General features: G+C 47.8%; 1 protein-coding gene across 5 annotated transcripts in view; it reads right to left on the bottom strand.

The window, feature by feature from the left end:
- Positions 1-19,514, bottom strand: part of ADAP1 (ArfGAP with dual PH domains 1) — a 70,657-nt gene that overhangs the window by 23,821 nt on the left and 27,322 nt on the right. For all 5 annotated transcript variants that reach the window (XM_048063642.2, XM_066977472.1, XM_066977471.1 and 2 more), the window contains one exon: positions 12,280-12,362. In XM_048063642.2, the coding sequence (XP_047919599.1) occupies positions 12,280-12,362 (83 nt within the window). The remainder of the gene's footprint in view (positions 1-12,279; positions 12,363-19,514) is intronic.

Here is a 19,514-nt window from a genome sequence, read left to right as displayed (position 1 = left end):
CTGCTGTGGGGTTTTTGCTTTCGGCTCAGGATGAGGCTGCAGAGCCAGGCGAGGCGAGCTGTCCCACAGCACGCCCCACGCCTGCTGAGGAAGAGGAAGCAGCAGCCCTTTGTTTGAAAGCGATGGCTGCATTTCCCTCAAACCGCCAAGGAGATGATGGGGAAAGGTTTCCTGAACCGAGTCCTGACGGGGAGTTGTGTAACATTAAATACAGGGTTAAACCTGGAAGGCATAAAAAGGTGACTGAGCATGGGCAAATGGCAATGCAGATGCTTTTCTCCCAAACCACAAAACACTGTGTCTGGGCTGCAAAAAAAAAAAAAAAAAAAAAACCTATGGAAATCTCAGCTTGCCACCTACCAGCTCTGAGGGCTGCTAGGCCAGCAGGAGGAGCCCGGGGGGAAGGATGCTGACCAAAGCCACTCACCAACGCTCCTTGAACCAACTTTTTGTGTGTGACCAACCTGCCTGACAGCCCGGACATGCTCCAGCCAGCCACAGAGGAGGGAGCATGAGGGCTTTGAGCGGGTGCCGTGCTCGGCACTCAGTGCCACGTCCAGCACCTCTCTCCTGGGTGCTGCAGTGCCCGCGGAGCCTGGCTCCCGGCATGCGTCACCTCCCGGCCACCCGCGGGTGATGTCAGTGAAGAGAACAGAAGCCCTGTCTGTGCCTGCATGAGAAGGAGGTTTCACTGCAGGACCACTCGCTGGAGGGAAGCTTGTGCTTTAACCCCCTCCTGGCCACCAGACTGCGGTAACCTCGACGTGCAGCTTTAAAAACTGATTGATTACATCTCTGAAGTAGCAGCGTGTTGGCGGGCATTCAGGTTTTAGTGTCAGTACAGACACCCACACACTCACCCCTGCTAAATGCTCTTTGATTATAATCTCGCTGGACCAGGGCTGCTTTTTGCATCTGCACACCAGGGCACATCCGTACGGCATCTGGAGCACAGACCCAACCCCTTCGTAATGCTCTCGTGTGCCCTTGAAACGCAAGGAGTGACATCATTTGCATCATTTTGGTGAGGGCTTTGTCCCTTCACTTGCCCCCCAAGTTTGTGCATGCCACCATCCCCACTGCTCCAGGCACACTTGCTACTCTTTTCCTGCCAGGCACCAGCCACAGCTCATATGCTCAGTTCTGCCAAAGAGGTGCAGCATCCCTGCTGCCCATCTTCGGAGGGCAGCCCTCACCTCCCTCAGGGCACAAAACCAGGTTGCAAGGGTATAGCAATGCCAAACGGGAATCGCTCCTGGTTTCAGCTGGGGATGCTGAAAACGGAGCCAGAGCTATGGACGGACTAGCCAAGATCTCACAGACAAGGGAAAGGCTGAGCACAGCTTTGTAACAACATTTTGCAGAACTCAGTAAGAGCCAAACCTGGCACTTCAGTTCAGCCAGACACCGGAAGCAGCTGCTGGGAATTTACTGGAAACCATGATTTAACAGAAGGCACCAGTGACGCAATCACGGTACGCACACCGAGCACCAGCAGGCATCACACTGTCATGACTTCCTCCCACAAAGAATCTTTGCTGGTGTCTAAATCTCAGTCGTGCAGGACTCTGCATGAAGTTTCAGCAAAATATCAGTCTGTCCTTAGCTTCCCTGCTTTTTAAGCAGCACTCCTCTTTTATTTCAATCTCCGGGCCCATGAAAGCTCTGCTTGCAGGGATGGGAGAGAGAAGGGCCGTACCAAAAGCACCAGACTGTGATGGATGCTCTGCAGGTCACTGAGCACGCCTCACCTTCCCGATGCACGCTGCAGCCCTGCCTCAGTCAGCACGACGGAAACAAGCGCTGCCCATCAAAGAGAGGCACCAGTGGAAAACGCCAGAGCTGCGCTCAAAGCCCAGCTCTAATTCTCAAGCCTTTCAAGCAAAAGAAGAGACTTTCATCCATTTTGCAGCTATCATCAGATAACAGTGGCATTAAAAATCACCCAGAGCAAAGCGGCACTCCTCTTTGAGGCTAGGCGGTAGAAATAAATTAACTGATTTCTTTGTATTGAAAATTCCTCTCTGTGGGCTAAGGTCAAGGCTTGCTAAAGCTTTTGACAGCTCTGTTGGCCAATCAGTCATGGGTTCACTGAGGTTAAATAAAGATTTACATTCACAGAAACTGCTGAAAAAAATCAGATCTTTGGGTGGAGATTACAGATGAAACCAGTATCTTCAGAAGTTCAACTCACAAAATGGCAGAAGAGCCCATTATAAACAGCCTTTTCCTAAATTTCTATATATGGTGTAAATCAAGAGTCAAGTCACTGGCATTATGGGAAACTTGCCAGCATAAAAACAGAAGGGGAGGAAAATAAACTCTCTATTTGCATGGTTCTATTCACTTTACAGACACACGACGCAGGCTGCGCTTTAAAGACTACTTATAGCTCTGCATCATCCATGTGGATCTTAAGACCTTTGTGGTATTCAGAGTCTAATGTAACTCAGTGTTTATAAAGTGACACTTCAAATCTCGCTGCTGTCAACAGAAATATCGCTAGGATTTGGGGGAGGACTTTGGGTTTCATGAACACAAACCATTGCAACTGCTTCACAGCTATTTCTCTGCTGCTTGAAATACCAAACAGGTAGCGCAGATTATAAACTCACTTTTCCTGGTGCTTACAGCCTGATTAAGAACGGCTCCAAGTTGCAAAGCCAGTCCCGTCGCTCACCAGATTAGCTGCAGAATTTAGCATCTGTGAGCTCCCTGTGCTCACGCTGCAGCCCTGCAAGAAGCGGGCAGGCAGAGCCGCCGCGGCCCCGCTCAGCCTGGCACAGCCGCCTGCTGGCACCGAGAGCTGCTTTGTCACAAGGAGATGTTGTGAACTGGGGGGGCAGGAGAGAAGAAGCACTGGGAAAAAAGTGCTGAAGTATTTATATCCCTGGCCACGTCACACAGGAGAGGGGCAGCCCGCCTACGGCTGCAGCGTGGCCAGGTACACCTGCCTTTGCACCAGAGCCACGCTGCTGATCAGGCAGCTCGCTGCAGACACAGAGCGAAACCAAATCCTGCCCCAAAAGGATTTGCACCACAACACTCCCCTACAGCAGGCACTGGTGTCTGCTCATCGAATTGGGTGAGCTACTGATGACAGCCTTGGAAATGTTTATCATTTTTATTATCAGCGTACATAATTTTAATATATTTATATAATTATATAATTTTTGTTGTTACAAAAAATAAAAAAATTATCACGTGGCTTTTCTTATCTTTCTCGTAAGCTTGGTGTCCTAGGGAACCAAAGCTTATGCAAGCATTGCCCGCTCATCTTCCCCTCTGGCTTTTCAGTGTCTTGGACAATCCCAACCAGATGCAGCTGTGATTGCTAAATGCTCCACTTCTCCTTGCTTATAAAACAACAGGATAATTCACATGCTTGCAAAAGAAACAATTAAGCTGACTTTTTTAGAGCCACTCTTGCAGCGGGGCAATGCCTCCTTTTTTTTCTGAGCGAATGTCGCCTGCCTGCCCTCACCTTACACCCAACTGCACTGCAGTCCCGCTCTGCGGTTGTGCAGCGCTTGTCACCATATTGCCATTGTCACCCGGGGAAAGTGAGAAGAGCTCCACTGGACTTGGTGGAAACAAACAGGAACATCAGCCAAGGATTCGTCCACAGCGGGTTGTATGTGGTTGCAAAAATACAACCATGAAATAATCTTGTCAGTCTGCATGAGAGAAGCTGAGATGGCATCAGGCTACCGTTCTGAGCACATCAGCTCGCTCAAGCCTTCCCAGCACTAAAAGCAGCTCCTCAATCAGCTGGTAACACCTTTGCAAGAACAGAGTTTCGATTAGACCCTTTTGCTTAACGTGCTCACCAGCATGTACAGGATGCTACAGGAATCACCTACGACACTGCTGCCTGCCTAGGAGGAGATGGTTTCACACAACAGATTTCCATCATCTGTTTCAGGTTGTTCCCACACTCCCATTTCGTCAGGCGTCAGGAGAGGATCTCATTACCCACGGCATCGTGATGCTCTGAACACAGACCGGGTCTGATGTCAAGGCATTCAGAGAGCAGAACCCAACGCAAGCTTCAACAGAGCAACACACATTCACACCAGCCAAGGACGCAGCCCTCACCTGCGAGCAGACAGCCCTCAGAGAGGTAGGACAGGGCCAAGAGGCCACGCTCACCAACCCTGCTGATAAACATGACCAGCCACCAGCCTAAAACCTTGGCTGCAACCCAGGGAGCTTCACCTTGAGGCCATGAGCCCCCCTTCCCACCGGCATTGACCCCCCAAGCGAACAAGAGCTGGGGCTCCGTCCCCTGCCACGCAGCAGCATGCAGACCCCCAGGGCCCTCCATGCACCCACCGGTGAAATGGGGCTCGAAGGCAAACACCGCCCACCAATACACTTCACTCCTCCACTGAAAGCATTTGCATCAGAAAAGCCATCTTTGCCCAAGAAGTCAACATTTCAACACACGTTGTTCAGACACAGCAGCAGCAGGAGGGTGCAGAAACCAGAGTACGCATTCCCAGCAATACCTGGAGAATTCACCTTCTGCAATTTCATGCCATTCCCGTAGCCCCCAGGCCATACACTCCCCCGTCTGAAGGGGGAGTTACCAGAAATCAGAAAAGGAGAGGGGGGAAGAAAAAACAAAACAACAAAACCCAAAAAGCCACCCTTGCCTATCTCGGTGCACGACCCGCTGCTGTGACCCTGACACTGCTACAGGCCCTCAGCTGCGACATTGCAGATGTCTCTTTCAGAAAACCTTTGCAGTAGCATCAATTTCTTTTTTGCTCCAACTGCCCTTCCCTGCGAGGGAACAGCGGCCAAGCCCAGGAGGGCTCTGTTGCAGGGCAGCGAGTTACTGGCACAGCCACGTACGTGGAGAAGGATGCCGGCGAAAACGCCTCTCCTTTGAGCAGCACCAGAGCACGCTGCAGCACAAACCAACCATCCCTGCCCCCCCTGGCTCCTCAGGACACGAACCTCCCCCCACAAAAGCCCTCTCCTCTCTCCAGCACCCCCAAGACCCTCAGGCTGTGCTCTGCCAACTAACCAGGAGGAGGGGGAAATACGTCAGCCTCCCAGAAGCTCTCAGCTTACCACGATTCAGAACTCATCCTATCAGACTGGGCGCTTCTGGCAGCAGCGATTTAACCTTCTGAAATTGCCTGTGACACTTTTTCTCCCCCACCCACAAGGGAAAGGTGGGCAAATGAGAAGTTTGATAATTCTCTAGCTGCCTTTTGAAGCTGTGAATTCACCAAAGCTGGTCACTTCCTGCAAGCATCTGACGATGAAAGGCAAAAAGCATTTCACAGGGAAAGTCCGACCACCTTTCCTTTGCTGCCGTTGTGAAAAGCTGCAACCCTGCCATCTCCCATCTCCTCCCTCCACTCTGCACTTTCACCCTCTCTTCTCACAGTCAGCCACAGCTCAGAGGGCACAGCCCTGTCCCTGGCCAGCAAGTCCCGTCCCCATCACCTCCACCATCGGGTCCTACTGGGTGTGCTTGCCAAGCCAAGGGGATGGTGCTGATTCACGCAGCACATCCAGCTCCCTCCTGCACAAGCATTTCCTTAAGGACTGCGCGCATTAACATCTTAACAAACAGCAGCAGCCCTCTAGCTGGTGCTTTATTTCTGTGCTCTGGTTGCTTCTGAGGCCGAGAAAAACACGGGGCTGAAGCACGGCATCGCTGTGTCACTGCAGGCTCACTCGCTGAAACAGGGAAGTGACAGCAGAGGATGAGGTCTGTCACTTAAAATAATTGGGTTTAAACTGCAACACTGCTCACCACTTTGTCTGATCACGCCCAAAATAAACCGCATTACATCACTGCAGGTCAGGCTGAACTAACACGGGTATCTTCCTCGCAGTGAGAAGGAACATATTCACATCCCGTGTGTTTGCTCTAGTCCTTTGCAGCCTTCCAACTGTGTAAGCGCTGGGAAAAATTAATTCAGATTGTTTCCCAAGTTATGCAAGAGCCACATGGAATACAAAGTGCACAGATTTTACTATTTCGGGGTGTTCTTTCATGTCTCATGATTTACTGTGCTATCATATTTGCAGACAAATACAAACTAACACATAAGCAAAGGCATCTCTGGGGTGTCGAGAGAACACAGGGCAAGTGAACGGACACCCTCAGCCAAATGCCCACCCTTCGGAGCTACCTGGGTAGAGCTCACCCTTCTCAGACCTCCGCAGTGACAATCAGATCTAGTCCACGCTACAGATACAAGGAATATAAACCAACAGAGGCTAAAGCCACCTAAGGCCGCAGCGCCACCATATTATCTCACGCTGCGGAGCAATAGGCCGCCACCCTCAGACATAAAACCACCAATCAAACAATCAAGGCCTTTTCCGCCTTCCATCCCAAAGGGCAGGGTTTAAATCTTCAGCTTGTGTAAATCTCAATTCCTTTGCCATTTTTACGGGACCTAGGACAATTTGCATCAGCTGAGGAGCTGCAGCCTCCCATGACTGAAGAACGAAAGCAATGATGCTTGCTGGCATTTACATCCTCCCTCCTCGCAAAGGATACATTCCCATCCCCAACGCCTTTGGGAAATGTCTCAACGTGAAAGATACGCAGCAGTATGTGCTGTGAGGAAGGGAGAACTGCTGCTCCCCTGTCCTACTAAAATGGAATGGTATTGGCATGCAGATTTGGTAGCAGCACGTTTGATCTGCAAATCTCCTGTTATTGACTGCTCTTCCACGACCTGATAAATTAACAGCGCTAGGACGTGCCGGCCTATTTATAGAAAATACAAGAAAGCAGCATTTGCAGCAAAGTTGCAGCAAGCTGCGTTTGGTGAAGCTGTTGCTTGCACAAAGTTCACCCCGTGCTCGCCATCTGTTCACACTGTGCTGGAAAGCACCTCCACCCTGGTCTGAGAGCCTGTAAATCACTGCTGAACCATCTCAGTGACCTTATTAAATAACAATACATGGCACAGATAATCTCTCAGCAGTACATACGTCTTGTACGTCTGCACCTTACTGGTGAGGCTTTGCTCTCCTGGGCTTGGACTCTTTAAGAAGACCAGTGAGGCAGCATCTCTCTCTCCCCCCATAGAGATGACCCTGCCTTTGTTTTAGTGTAAACAACATCAAGTATTTGGTCAAATGATTATTCATATGGCCTTGGCCACTACTATAGTTGGTAGTGTTTAAGCCAGAACCCAATCCCTCGTTGTTCCTTGTATCCATGGTGCTCCTCTGGCTCCCTGAGAGCACCCCCATCTCCGCAGAGCAGTGAGTTTCACAACCAGCTTTGGAAGGAGGGAAGTGCTAACAGCATCCTTGCTGGAAACAAGGAGATCAGCTCAGGGAGCAGACCAGCACAGAACAGTCTGCTCGGATGTGTGTGGCTTTAGCAAGGCCAGGGAAACACCACGTGTACGTTCAGGATTGCCTTGTTTGAACTTTGTACAATCAATCTGGTTTTAGGAAGCAGAATTCCTACTGCCTTCCAGTTTCCTATTACATACCCTGCCTGAGAGACACTTGACACGAGCTGCTTGCTCTCTGCAGTTCAGTGTCTTCCACACAGCAGCACCCTGGGGAATCTGCAGCATCTCCCCCTCCCAGCAATGGTGAGGCAAAATGCACCCACCAAGCAGCAACCAGCTGGAGCTCACAGAAAAGCTTTGGCACCGGACCAGCTCATTGCATCACGAGACAGGATTCGCCTCACCATCCAGTCGAGGGTCACTTCAAACCTTTAAATCTTCCAACAGCTACCGACTGCCAGTTCTCACATCCCCTCCAGCAGAACATCTCAGTGCTGGGTCCTGCATGGAAATCGCAGTTGGAAAGATGGCGTAGGAGGCAAAGAAAGAGGGGAAAAACATTCTCCCCAATGACAAGGAATAGTAAGGCAATAGCAGAAGGGAACTCAGTCGGTTTCACGCTGATTTATTTGTAGAATACTTTTTCAGATGCATCTTATCTGCCTACCATCAATTGTGCAGATATTAGTCAAAAAAAGCTGGGACTTCTGTTGTGGTGAGCTTTGTCTGCATGGACTGCATGAGCACCCAGGGCTCACCCACAACGAGCACCAGACAACAGACCGACAGAGCCAGCGTTTCCAAGAAAAAGGTGCCAACTCCTCTTACACAGACTGACATCTCTGTTCATCACCCATTAGCTCTCTCTGACTGCCCTTCCCATGCTCAGCCCACGGGTAAGTACTGTCACGACCCAAACTGTAAAGTTATGCCACTTTTTCCTGACAATCCTTAAGAGATTTAACACCAGGTAAAGCAGTTTCATTTGCTAATGTTAAAGTGAAGATCCAAAGATCTCTCTGCACCTTGGTGGTAATGGGAAGGGTCCGTCAGAAGCCAAAGGCAGACTTACAGGAGCTGACGCCTCCCTTTTGCTTTCTTCTCTTGGCCACATGCACATCCCCTTCTCGTCTGTGGCCTGAGATACATTAAAGCAGCTGCACCTTTACCAATTTATCATAATGCTCCAGCTCTGAAAACACTGTTCTACTTCCTCCACACCTTCCTTGGTTAAAATAAATCCGTTTGATAAAGAGTAATCAAAAGCACCCAAACAAACTAACTTTCAGCATGACATTTGGAAAGCATTGCCGTAACTGCTGCCAATCAGCAACAGAGGAAAACATCCAAGCTCTTAAAGAACAATCACACAAACCTTTCAACTGCCTCGAGTTCCAGATCGGAACTTGATGGCAATTAATACCACCCTTCACTTCCAGAAGTCAGTGCCTGTGCCCCATTAAACTCCCCGAGAGGGGACAATTAGCTGGAGACTGACAGTAATTGAGTCAGTTCATTTATCAGAAGGGATAAAACCACCCTCAAACACATTAATGTGTGGGTCTTAAAATCAGTATTATTCTATGCCACTGCGCAACAAACGTATCAGTAGCATGAGGAACACAGCCACAGCATTAGTCAGGATTACCGGGGTGTAAATAATGTTTTGCCTCATGAAGTCTGTCTATGACGATCAGATTATTTAGCTCTAATACTACAGTCGAATTAAGAGCTCAAACGTATAAAAGGGTGTATCTAAGAATCGATAGCGGATCACCGAAGCATTTAATCACTGTTTTACTAATCTTCCTGCACTACCTGAACTCAAACTGACTCCTTGCACTAAAATCAATGGTGCTAACATACTCATTAATGACGGCTCATTCAGAGGAATGAAACCATCAGAGACTGAAAAACTAACCCACGGCACAGGAGCTGGAAGCTGCAGCTGTCAGTGGCGCATGGGCTAACACCCAAAGGCTTCCTGTGGGAGCAAGAAACTCCCTACAATTTCAGTGGAAGTTCCTATAAGGAATCTTGTACCAAGGGAAAACGGCCACGACTGCAGGTGTAACAGTGTGTCCCAGAGAGGGGACATCTGATGCAGGGGCCGTGGATCTCCAGCCATTGCTCCTGTCTGGGGTGAGGCTTGAGAACCTGCTTGAACATTCAACATTGCCCACACCAGGGATTTCTGTTCACACAAGGTGTGTGTGTTTCCCAACTCCAATTTCTGCTGCCTTACATCACTTCCCATCACAGAGGGCAGTTTCCCGTTGGTCCAGGGGCTATACAAAGCCCTTTGGAGCTATGCATTGTCTCTGCATCCCACATTCGTGTCTCTTGTTTATACTTCTCACCAGCAGCCAGCGAGTCTGCCGCATCCCCCTGCCAGGCTCCCCTACGTGACTGTCTCAGCGCTGACCTGCACATCTGACACTCCTGTCCTGAGACTCATTTCTCCAAGGTCTGTCAGTTCAGCTGCGATAGCTTCTGCTTGGCATCTACAGGCTCCAGGCAGCCTCTCCCCGAAGGACTTTCTGAAGACGAGAACACTGAATTTCTGACTAGGGTTTCGTCAGGCTGCCTGGAAAAGGATGTTACTCAAAACTGCTCAAAGATAGCATTTTCTTATTTTTATGCAATTGTTGAGCAAATATCAGAATGCAAAACTGCCCTTGGGATTGTAAAATGGAACTAAATCTTCCAACAAACAACAGAAAATGGACACCGACATCTCTATTAGCAATAAAATGTCTCATGCTTAGAAATTAGTAATCTAACACCCCTCCAGGGAATTCAGAATGGTGAGAAAAAATGGTCTAAGCCAACACTGGAGAGAAAGAGAGAGATACATAAATTTAAATGAGACACAAACTGGGTGTGAGGTGGGCAAGAGGGCATCCTTGTATCAGTCCCACCCCAGTGCATCCCCATTCAGGAGGTCATGAATGGAAAGCAATTGCCCAGATGCTCTGCGGCTCCCAGCAGCGCTGAACCCAGCACGAGCAGGCACATGAGGATCACTCCACACAGGGCGCATCCTCCAAGCTGCTAAGCTGGATCGACCCCTCCAAGCAGTGATAAGGGCAGAGCAGGGACGAGTGATGTGGCTGAGCTTCTTCTGCAAGTGCCAAACTCCAGCCTGCCTTGGATGGCACAGCTCAGACAAGCTCCTTGATAGCACTGGTTCACACCAGCTTGGCAACCTGGTGATCCGGCACCGTACACAACACAAGTCACAGTCCTGGGAAACAACTGATCCCAGTGCAACAGCCAGAGAACTGAAAACAGTGTCCCCAACTGAGCTACGTCACGCTGTCCGGCAGAAGCAGCATGGTTTGGCACAGGCAGAAGCACAGGTATGCAACCACACTTCAGGAGCCGTTATAGTAAAGCGGAAAGGGTAAGTTGGCACTGGAAGTCTGGTCCCCACCTCCCTGCTTTGTCCACAAGAATGAACAGATGACATCCTGGTTAGCGTCGCCAAGGTAATTTACACAGCTCCCATGCTGGATTTTGATGATGATACGATTCTCAGAGAAAACACACAAAACTAAAAAAATGGTACACAACCGACAAGGTGCCCATCAGCCTGCCTTCCTTGCCTCTCCTTCTCCCGCAAGTGTTGTACATTTAAAATGGCTTGCCACGTTCTCTTTTATGTTCTGCAGTTAATGGTGTTTGAACTTCAAAGAGGAGAGAAAACCCTATCCTTTCACCATGCAGTCAAATATTATGCAACAGCATTACTGAAAAGCTACAAAATATGTTGCTAAAATAAACTCCTGTTCAAGCTCTTCCTACGGTATTTTTCAGGAAGTTCAGAACACACTGCCCTTCTGCCCGAACAACACTGAAACAAATACTTCTCTCTAACCAGGTACACCCTCTTCTTGGAGTCAAAAGGAGTAATTGTGCTTAAAACGATGCATTTGCCTGAAGTACCCAGCTGAAACTGGGCTTTTATATCTAAAAGTTGCATGGTATGAAATGGCAACGTTATTCCTGGGTGAACATTATACACATACTGGCAGATAAATTCCAAATCTGTCTAGGAAACCAACGATTTATCGTTAATACAACACGTCTGACTCCAGCAGACTGTTTGGAAAACCTAAAATGTGCTTCGTACTATGCATGAATATGGATAACACACGCACATGCACGCACGTTACGTGCAGGTTTCATATATAGAAAAAAGCGGAGCAGAAAGACTAAACATAAATTGAGACTATATGAGATCAGATTTTAATTGAAGTTTTAATAGCAGCAAACTGCTGGAGCTACCTGCTTGTTATTAGTCTTGAAAAGCAGAATGAAAATAGAATTTTAACCTTTCATCTGTAACATGGTTCTTGGTAATAAAATTATCCCGGAGCCATGCATGCACATAGCTGGTGTCAACTCCTTAATATGCAGAATAAATTAAAGGCCACTTACATACAGCAAAAAAGTATCCAGTTAATTTCATGCGCTTTCGTGCCGGTCCTTATGCTGGTGCAGCTGCACAAGGAACCTGGCCAAGCCCTGCACCTCCTCCTTAAACTCTGCCATTCTTTAAGAAAACTGACTCATTCTCTGAACCTGGCCCTTACTGACCATTACCCCGACTGTGTCATTAATCCTACTTCATCTTTCCACAGCAAAAGCCACCGTAATGAGACAAACACCCTTACCTCCATTTTAATGTGCATTTACGTCTCCGGCTATCAGCAACAAAATCACTGGTACTTTACTGACTGTGGGTGAATAGCCCACTGAAGTCAACAGAAAGACTCCTGATAACTCATTTCTTTCCATCAGGCATTGACATTGCCAATATTCCCAATCAAATACATGGAACACCAGGCCAAATCTTGTCCAAAAAATCATACTGTCTCTTCCTCTTTAGTGCCATACAAGCAATAATCAATATAAAAAAAATAGATACAAGAAAAATGGAAGGTGCTGGACATCAAAAAACTTATCTGCCAAAAGTTTCTTTCACTACCTGCAGAATAAGGCTCCTGCTTCTCACTGTGAATGAATTCTTTCCTTTCGTATTTGGCTCTGATCCACTGTTCCCGCAGCAGTCTGGAAAAAAAGAAAAAAAGAAAAAAGTAGACACGGTCCAAGATAAACTAAGGAGGAATCCACAATCATTAATTCTACAATCAAAATACAACTGTGATTTAAAAGTCTTCCAAAAATTAAATTGCACACTTTGGAGTCAAGGGCTTCTTCCACTGTGTTAGAGAGCAAATCAATTGTTTTATTTTATTGGAAATTTACTAAGACCTACAGATTTAGCAAAATAGCCCATTTCCACCCACCCGATCAGCCTCTGCACATAATTCCCTCAGTATAGGAACAATTTTAAACATAAGCTCCTCAGACTGGATTCTTTAGTAAATGGGATCATTGAATGAAAAAAAAAAAAACAACAACAACAAAAAAGCAATAAACATAAAAGAGAAAAAATTCTTTGCCTTAAAACTGTCAATATGAAAACCGAAACTTGGTACATTCAAACTTAGAGCCTGGACTGCTTACCCTAAGAAAGAAATCTATGACACATGGTGGAAAACATGTCTATTATGAAGTCCTCTATTCTTCATGCTGAAAATGATACCAAGACTTCCAGAAAGGAATAAACAACCCAGACGTTATAAATACATTTTTGTTATTTTATTTTAGCATGAGTACTGGAATTAATGAAGGACATAAGTAGTTTAAATCTAGAATAAGATAGCAATTGCTTCAAACAGCTCTAACTGCGCTTTGTTAATTGCACGGGAACCTTAAATAGCCCAAGCAGGCAGAAACACATGGAAATAACGGTATGTGTCATCCCAGCTTCACAGCAGACATTTAGAAGTGGCCTACACTGATGACAGTGAAAGATCCCCCAGCATCAGGCGTGTTCTGTAAAACCCATCACACTTCAACACATCAACACCCCGCTAACGAAAACTGTTGATATGCTGAAGAATCTCTGCTTTTTTTTTTTTGCTGACCGCACAAATTTAACACTAGCTTCCCAGCAAGACACATTCCAGAAACGTTCGAAGAAGATAAGCGTACTAGTATTGCTTGTGAAAATTCATCTGGGGGCTACAGCAAACAAATAGATCAAATTTGCAAGATATTATTCAAACAAAACCGTGGGTGTAATAGGTTTCCTGGAAGTAAAGAAGGAAATAATCACATGTATTTTATCCCACCCATTGTTTCATCTCCCCACCGTTCTCCCACAAGCCTCAGGGAGCAACACAGCTTCGCTGCATCCAAAACTCAGCTGGGAGCCTCTGCTGTAACAGAAATAATGCACTGAATCTGCCTTTCCCCCTCCTGTTCCTGTTTTCAGGACTGATCTTTAGTTGTTACACACATCTGCAAGTTTCACTGTGAACTCGGAAGGCGAACACCCATCTCCCTTCTGCTGCCACCCTTTGCCACGCTCTAGTCTGAGGATAACCCATCCTCAGACCTTCACAGGGGGGTTCAGATGGGCTTCGTAGAAGTGTGCAAGGGGGTCTTCTGGGCTGAGCAGGATCCTCTTTCTTGATCCGATACCTACAACACTGTAAATGTAGAATGTTGTTGACCCAGAAGGAAGAATTTAATTGCCTGTTTCTATATTCTGCTGCTCATCAAGAAAGCTACAGAAACTTAATCAAACAAAATCAACATTAGTACTTAAATTTGTTTCTGTTCGTGCAATTTTCCAGCCCGGCTGCTGCAGACAGCTTGCTGTCACTGTAGCCAAACTTGGACCTTTTCAACAAGACAATTAGGAATTTAACGATAAGGAAGAGAATTCACACCACCCTCGGCTCCAGCTGACTTCAGTGGGTTCAGCAGGAGCTGCAGCTGTTCAGAGTCCCTGAAAGTCAGCCTTCCAATGCAAATGTTTAAATAAGGTTCATGCGCAGCAATGGGAAAACACTCTTGCTCTATAATGCAAATATTACAACAGATACACTCTGCTGGTCTTACGCCTTAGGGAACAGTGCTCTGCAATGACTTATTTCCCATGACGCTGTCAGTGACAGTGGTTCAGTATCTCCACAGCTGTTGTGCAAGAGAGCACAGATTTATCAGTCATGAGGCACCTAGCCCAAGTGTACATCCTGAGAAGCTGCAAAAAGCTCTCGGTAACCTCTCCCAGCACTTGGGCCAGGCCACAAGTGGCTCCAGTGGCAAGTGCTATGGCAGATAAGACTATGGCCACGCTGCGTTCCCAGCTCACACAACTTCCCACCACCTCACACATTCTTTCTTCCTTCCTCATCATCACAAACCCGGGTTCTTTCAGCAACAAATTTCCGAAAAATCAAGTTACACCAAGAGCAGCCTGCAGTTAGGATGACTCGGTGCAAGGCCAGCAGCTGCAGCTTCTGCTCCAGTTGTTATTTATAGAAAGCAGAACAGCTCTAGCAAAAGAAACTGAAACAAAGGCCCAAGGAGGACGGCGAGGAGTCCAGCATCTCCTTACAGGAGACTGAGAGGCTGAGCAGGGACTTGACCATACTCAGTACCATGGACTGGAGGCAATCCTGCCACAAAAAAAAAAAAAAAAAAAAAAAAAGCTTTTGAGTCTGGAGTTAAACCCTAGTGTCACTGGCAATCCTTGCGTGAATCTAAACAGGAATTTGTCTCGGTATCTATGGGATCTGAAAGCAATCAGAGCTCAGGGCCAAGCCAAAGGTCCCTAAGCCATATAGTCCCTCTACTGTTTCCATTAGACTTCAGAACTGATCTCCATTTCATTTTAAGTATGCCTTTGGGGGGCTTTTAGACGTTTGCTGCTGACAGAATTCTCTGTTTTAGTTGAAGTGTATTTTTCTTGAGGTTAATTTGTACGTAAATAACCCGGGGCAGATATCACATGCCTAATACAGGACACTACATCCAAAGCCCCCTTTGATTTCAACGCTCGGTGAACAGAAATGATTGTAGCAGTAGCCTTATGGTATTTTATTGCATTTCTGGTGATGGGATGTGCAGCAAATAGGCAGTTTGTATTTGTTAGAAAAATATAACCATCATTCCTGAACTGCGGAGACGCACAGCTTTCAGGATCAAGTCCAAAAGCTTTAACAGCCCACCTAAAGTCTGGCAGGCTGCTGCTTACAGGGAATGTGTCATGGTTTTGGCAATTAAAACAAAGCTCTTTGTAATTACCAGGATGAAAACCTGGGAGCAAAGGAAAAAAAAAATAGGGAAAGATTACATTTCCAACAGAATAGTAGCTGCCCACCGAACGGAGCAGGACTGCGTGGCACCAAGGAGGCAGTGGATCCGGAGGCCAACAACACACTGCCAACACCAACACCTCCAAATCTCATCGTAGGTACTTGTTTGCTTGCCTGGCCACCCACACGAAAGCACATGGCCCCTGCCAAAGGATCAGGGAGAAATGATTTAAAAGAAGTCAGTGGAACAGCTTTATCTTGGTCCCACATACTCAAAGCCTTTGTTGCAGAGCACAAAACAGCACAGGAAAGGCTGTTCTTGTGTTCCAACAGTTTGATATCAAACTGTGGCTGCATGGCCTCACTGTGCTCCGCACAGGAGTGCTGGTCAGCCAAGTTTACAGTCTCCAATTTATTGTTAAACAAGACCTTCAGCAGGGCTGGCTTTCCTGGGGTGCTCTATGGTGCACCCGCCACAGGGGCTGCATAGCTGCTGCAGCTTTTTGGACACGTAGGCCAGTCAAGAAGCCCCAGCCAGAGCTGTAAGCGGCCCAAAAGCCATTGAAGAGCAACCATCAGTCTTCTGGTGACGTCCTTGTAAGCCACCAAACCAGACAAAGACTAAAGAACGTCATCCAGGAACGTCTTTTCCGAAACCCAAATCTGCAGCATCTGGAGCTTGTCAGAGGTTTGTCCAGGAAAAAATTAAAAATGCTTTTTCAAAGGCAATTCTGTGGACATGGCTATGCCAAGTTTCTGTCAAAACTCTGTTTTAATGAAATTTTAAGTCTGAGTCCAAATTTTTGCTCATACAGTGCAAGGGCAGCCATTGCAGCGTAGACTAAAAGCCCTTCCAGCTTCACATCTTGCTCCAGCACCTTTTCCGATGGGGTAAGACAGCTTTCACTATTTCTGAGCCTTACCAGCGCAAGAGGAGTTGAGCGTGACTCAAGCCATCACAGGAGGCTCCAGCACTCGGGAACCAATGAGCAGCCAGTCTTTGAGAGGCTGCGCTGCAATACCCCAAGAGCTTTATACCCAAGACATCAAGGCACTGTTGAAAGCCATGGATATAAGATCTGAAGAATCTGACCAATAAGTGGGAGCTGGAGGCAAAATGCTCAACCGTAATCATTAAGCCTTACTGGGATACATCCTCTCTCTGACTGATGCCTCACCTCATTCCAGATGAGGCAACCACACAGCACAACCCATACTGCCCCATTTTTCCTACCAAGGCACTTAAGCACACTGTACAGTCAGTATACTTAAGTGTTTTGCACGAAGACCAAATGTATGCTGCTCTGTGTTACTGAATCAAGCAAGTAAGCAACATGAACCACTGTTAAGTATTGGGCAGGGACATGGATGTACTTCCAGCATCGCAAAAGCCCAGCAAGAGCTTGTCTCCATCTTCTAAGAGCTTTCTGTCAAGCCTGTGGCTGAAGAAGGCCTTTCTCCTTCACTTTTACCCTGTGCTCGCACTGTATCCACCCCAGGAAACGCTACTGGTACAGCTCTCAATCTGCTGCCAGTGCACAGAGCTGGAACAAGATCACTCATGACCATCCAAAGAGCGATTCTGTGGTTTAAGTTCCTCACCCAACACTCTTTGGGTCAGCGCTGTGCTGGTGCATGAGCAGGGTCTGGTATTCTTTTCAGCCTCAGGGACTCCCCAGATGTACAAAACTTGGCTGCTCTGCACACTGCTCCCGCTGCATGGGCCAAGCTGTTGGCAGATGGAAGATGAAAGGAGAGGGCAGAATGGATTTTTTTGTTTGGTCTGGTTGTTTGTTTTTTTTCCTGTGCACAGCTGGTAAAATTTCCCTGGGCAATTCCAGAGCACCCCTCCAACTTCTGTAACCACTGCCAAGTTTCTGACAGAGCCAGGAAGCCACAATGGGGTTTCTGGAGGATGCAGAAGCCAGATGCAGCAGGCAAACACCACATATTTTCCAAGGAACGAAGCAACGTTACAGGCAAGTAGAAAAAAGGACAAGCTGGCTCCAGAGCACTTCTTCCCTCTCGTTCTGAACTTTGCAATTCTTCAAGCAACCAAGGCAGAGGGATTCCCAAAGAAAAGACTAAAATGAATGAACAGCCTGTCCTTATGGCTCATATGTCAGCATCCTGACGTGCTGAGCTTGAGAGCGGCTTCTACAAAGCATGCCCAGCCACCGCAGCCATCCAGCACGGGGTGTTGTAATTAAAAGCATCAAAGCCTCCAGATGCTGCAGAACGCAGGTTGGCACACAACAGCGTGGCGCTACTGGTGGCTGGAGGTGTTAGCCATGGCCATGCCACCCAGGGCTGCGAGCTGGGAACAGCTCATGCTGCTGCAGTGATAGGGATGCAGCAAGGCAGGGAGATAGCTAAATAGACACCCCTTTACGAGGCAGAGCTCCCCTGATCTTTGCTAGCATTTATCTACTGAAAGGCAGAGGGAGCCTCTGACCAGAGAAAGAAAAATACAACCTTGCACATCACCCTCAAAACATCCCCAACACACGACATACCCACAGCTGTTTGTACAGCAGCACAGTGTGTGAACAAGACCTGCTGCTGCAAGGGATCACAGCCATGTTGCTATTGCAGAGAGCACCTACACGAGCAGAACTTCAGGCTCGGCTCTGAAACTCGGGCATGCAGGCTGAAAACTGTCCCTATGCAAAATATCCACAAGTTACAAGCACAGAGCAGATAAACCGTCCCAGAAGCAGCAGCTTGCAGGAGGACTAGCATTGCCTCCTAATTAAGAACAAAATTAAAAGCCTTAAATAGAGAAACAACAACAACAACAAAACCTTAGCTCCCCTTATAACTCACAGGTTATAAGCCTGGCCACACACATCTCCACCAGGCATCCGGGAAGGGCTGCAGATTGAGCAGCCACCCCAGCAGGGTCAACGTGATCTCGGAGACTGCTTTTACAGGGCTGTGGTTGGAGCTCAGCCACCGCTCGGCAAAGCTCCCCAGAGCGCAACAGCACCACAGGATGAAAGAAAAATACAGCAGAAGCAAAGCCCATGCTGCATTATCAAAGGAAGCCAAACTAAGTGAGCTCAGAACGAGCCACAGTCATTTCTGCCAGCCCAGCAGCAGAAGGGATGAAAACGCTTGTGGTCTGAAAGCTGGCTGAGCAGCAGGGCCAGCTTCCGCGTGCTCGCAGCCTGACCGCTGCGAGGGGAGCTGGGCGCAGTTCACAGCCACCTCACAACACGCAGCACGGGTCGGATGGCCCCAAAAGGACACGACAGCAGCTAGGGCTGGCACGCCATCACCTAATTGAATTTAACCGAGACGTGAGATGGAACAAAAACCCTTCGGTATGGGTTGCATACACGTCACTCCCATTATGCTCAATGCAATTATTTTGCAGCTTGTCAGTTGAAGGAGGTTAAAATCCGATCATACCCCTGAGTTTAGCATCAGGAGCTGCAGTCAGCGAGGATCAGTTGGGCGGGAGCCTCTGCCATTTCTGGCTCTTTTCTGTTCAGTAGCTGCCCTCCAGCGCAGGAGGGCACAGCTGCCTCAGAGGTGTGCTGACCTCCAGCACTGCCAAACGCCCACAGCGCCCAGTAAAGCCAGTGGGATGCATCTCCATCTAAATCTACAGCTTGCAGGTTGTTTTGAGACACAGGGAGACAAACTCCCCCAGCGCTGTCACTGCTAGGAGAAGTACCACTAGGTGAAGACCATCCTTAATATCCCAAGTACAAGCAAGTCTGAAAACAGCACAACCAACTGCTGGGATTTTGCATCTCAGAGACACAGATGTGGTACTGGATCCTCTCAGGACCACAGCACTCCGTAAGAGCTGTCCGGTTATCAAGGACAGCATCCACGTCACAGTTGCTGCTGGCATAGCTAGCAACTCCTCCTGCCATTTGGGTAGCACGGCGAGCTTGCAGCACACTTTTTCTTCTTTACATCAAGGAGATGCTAAGGAGAAGACAAGGGAAACAAGCATGAGTAATGCTCTGCCAAAAGACCGTAGATTTTTGGTTTAAACCCAACTCCACGGAGAAGCAAAAGAGAAATAAGCAGC

Source organism: Anser cygnoides, chromosome 15 (genome assembly GCF_040182565.1).
Source record: "Anser cygnoides isolate HZ-2024a breed goose chromosome 15, Taihu_goose_T2T_genome, whole genome shotgun sequence".
Lineage (NCBI taxonomy): Eukaryota > Metazoa > Chordata > Aves > Anseriformes > Anatidae > Anser > Anser cygnoides.
Note: the sequence above shows the minus strand (reverse complement) of the source record. Positions and strands in the feature narration are given on the sequence as shown.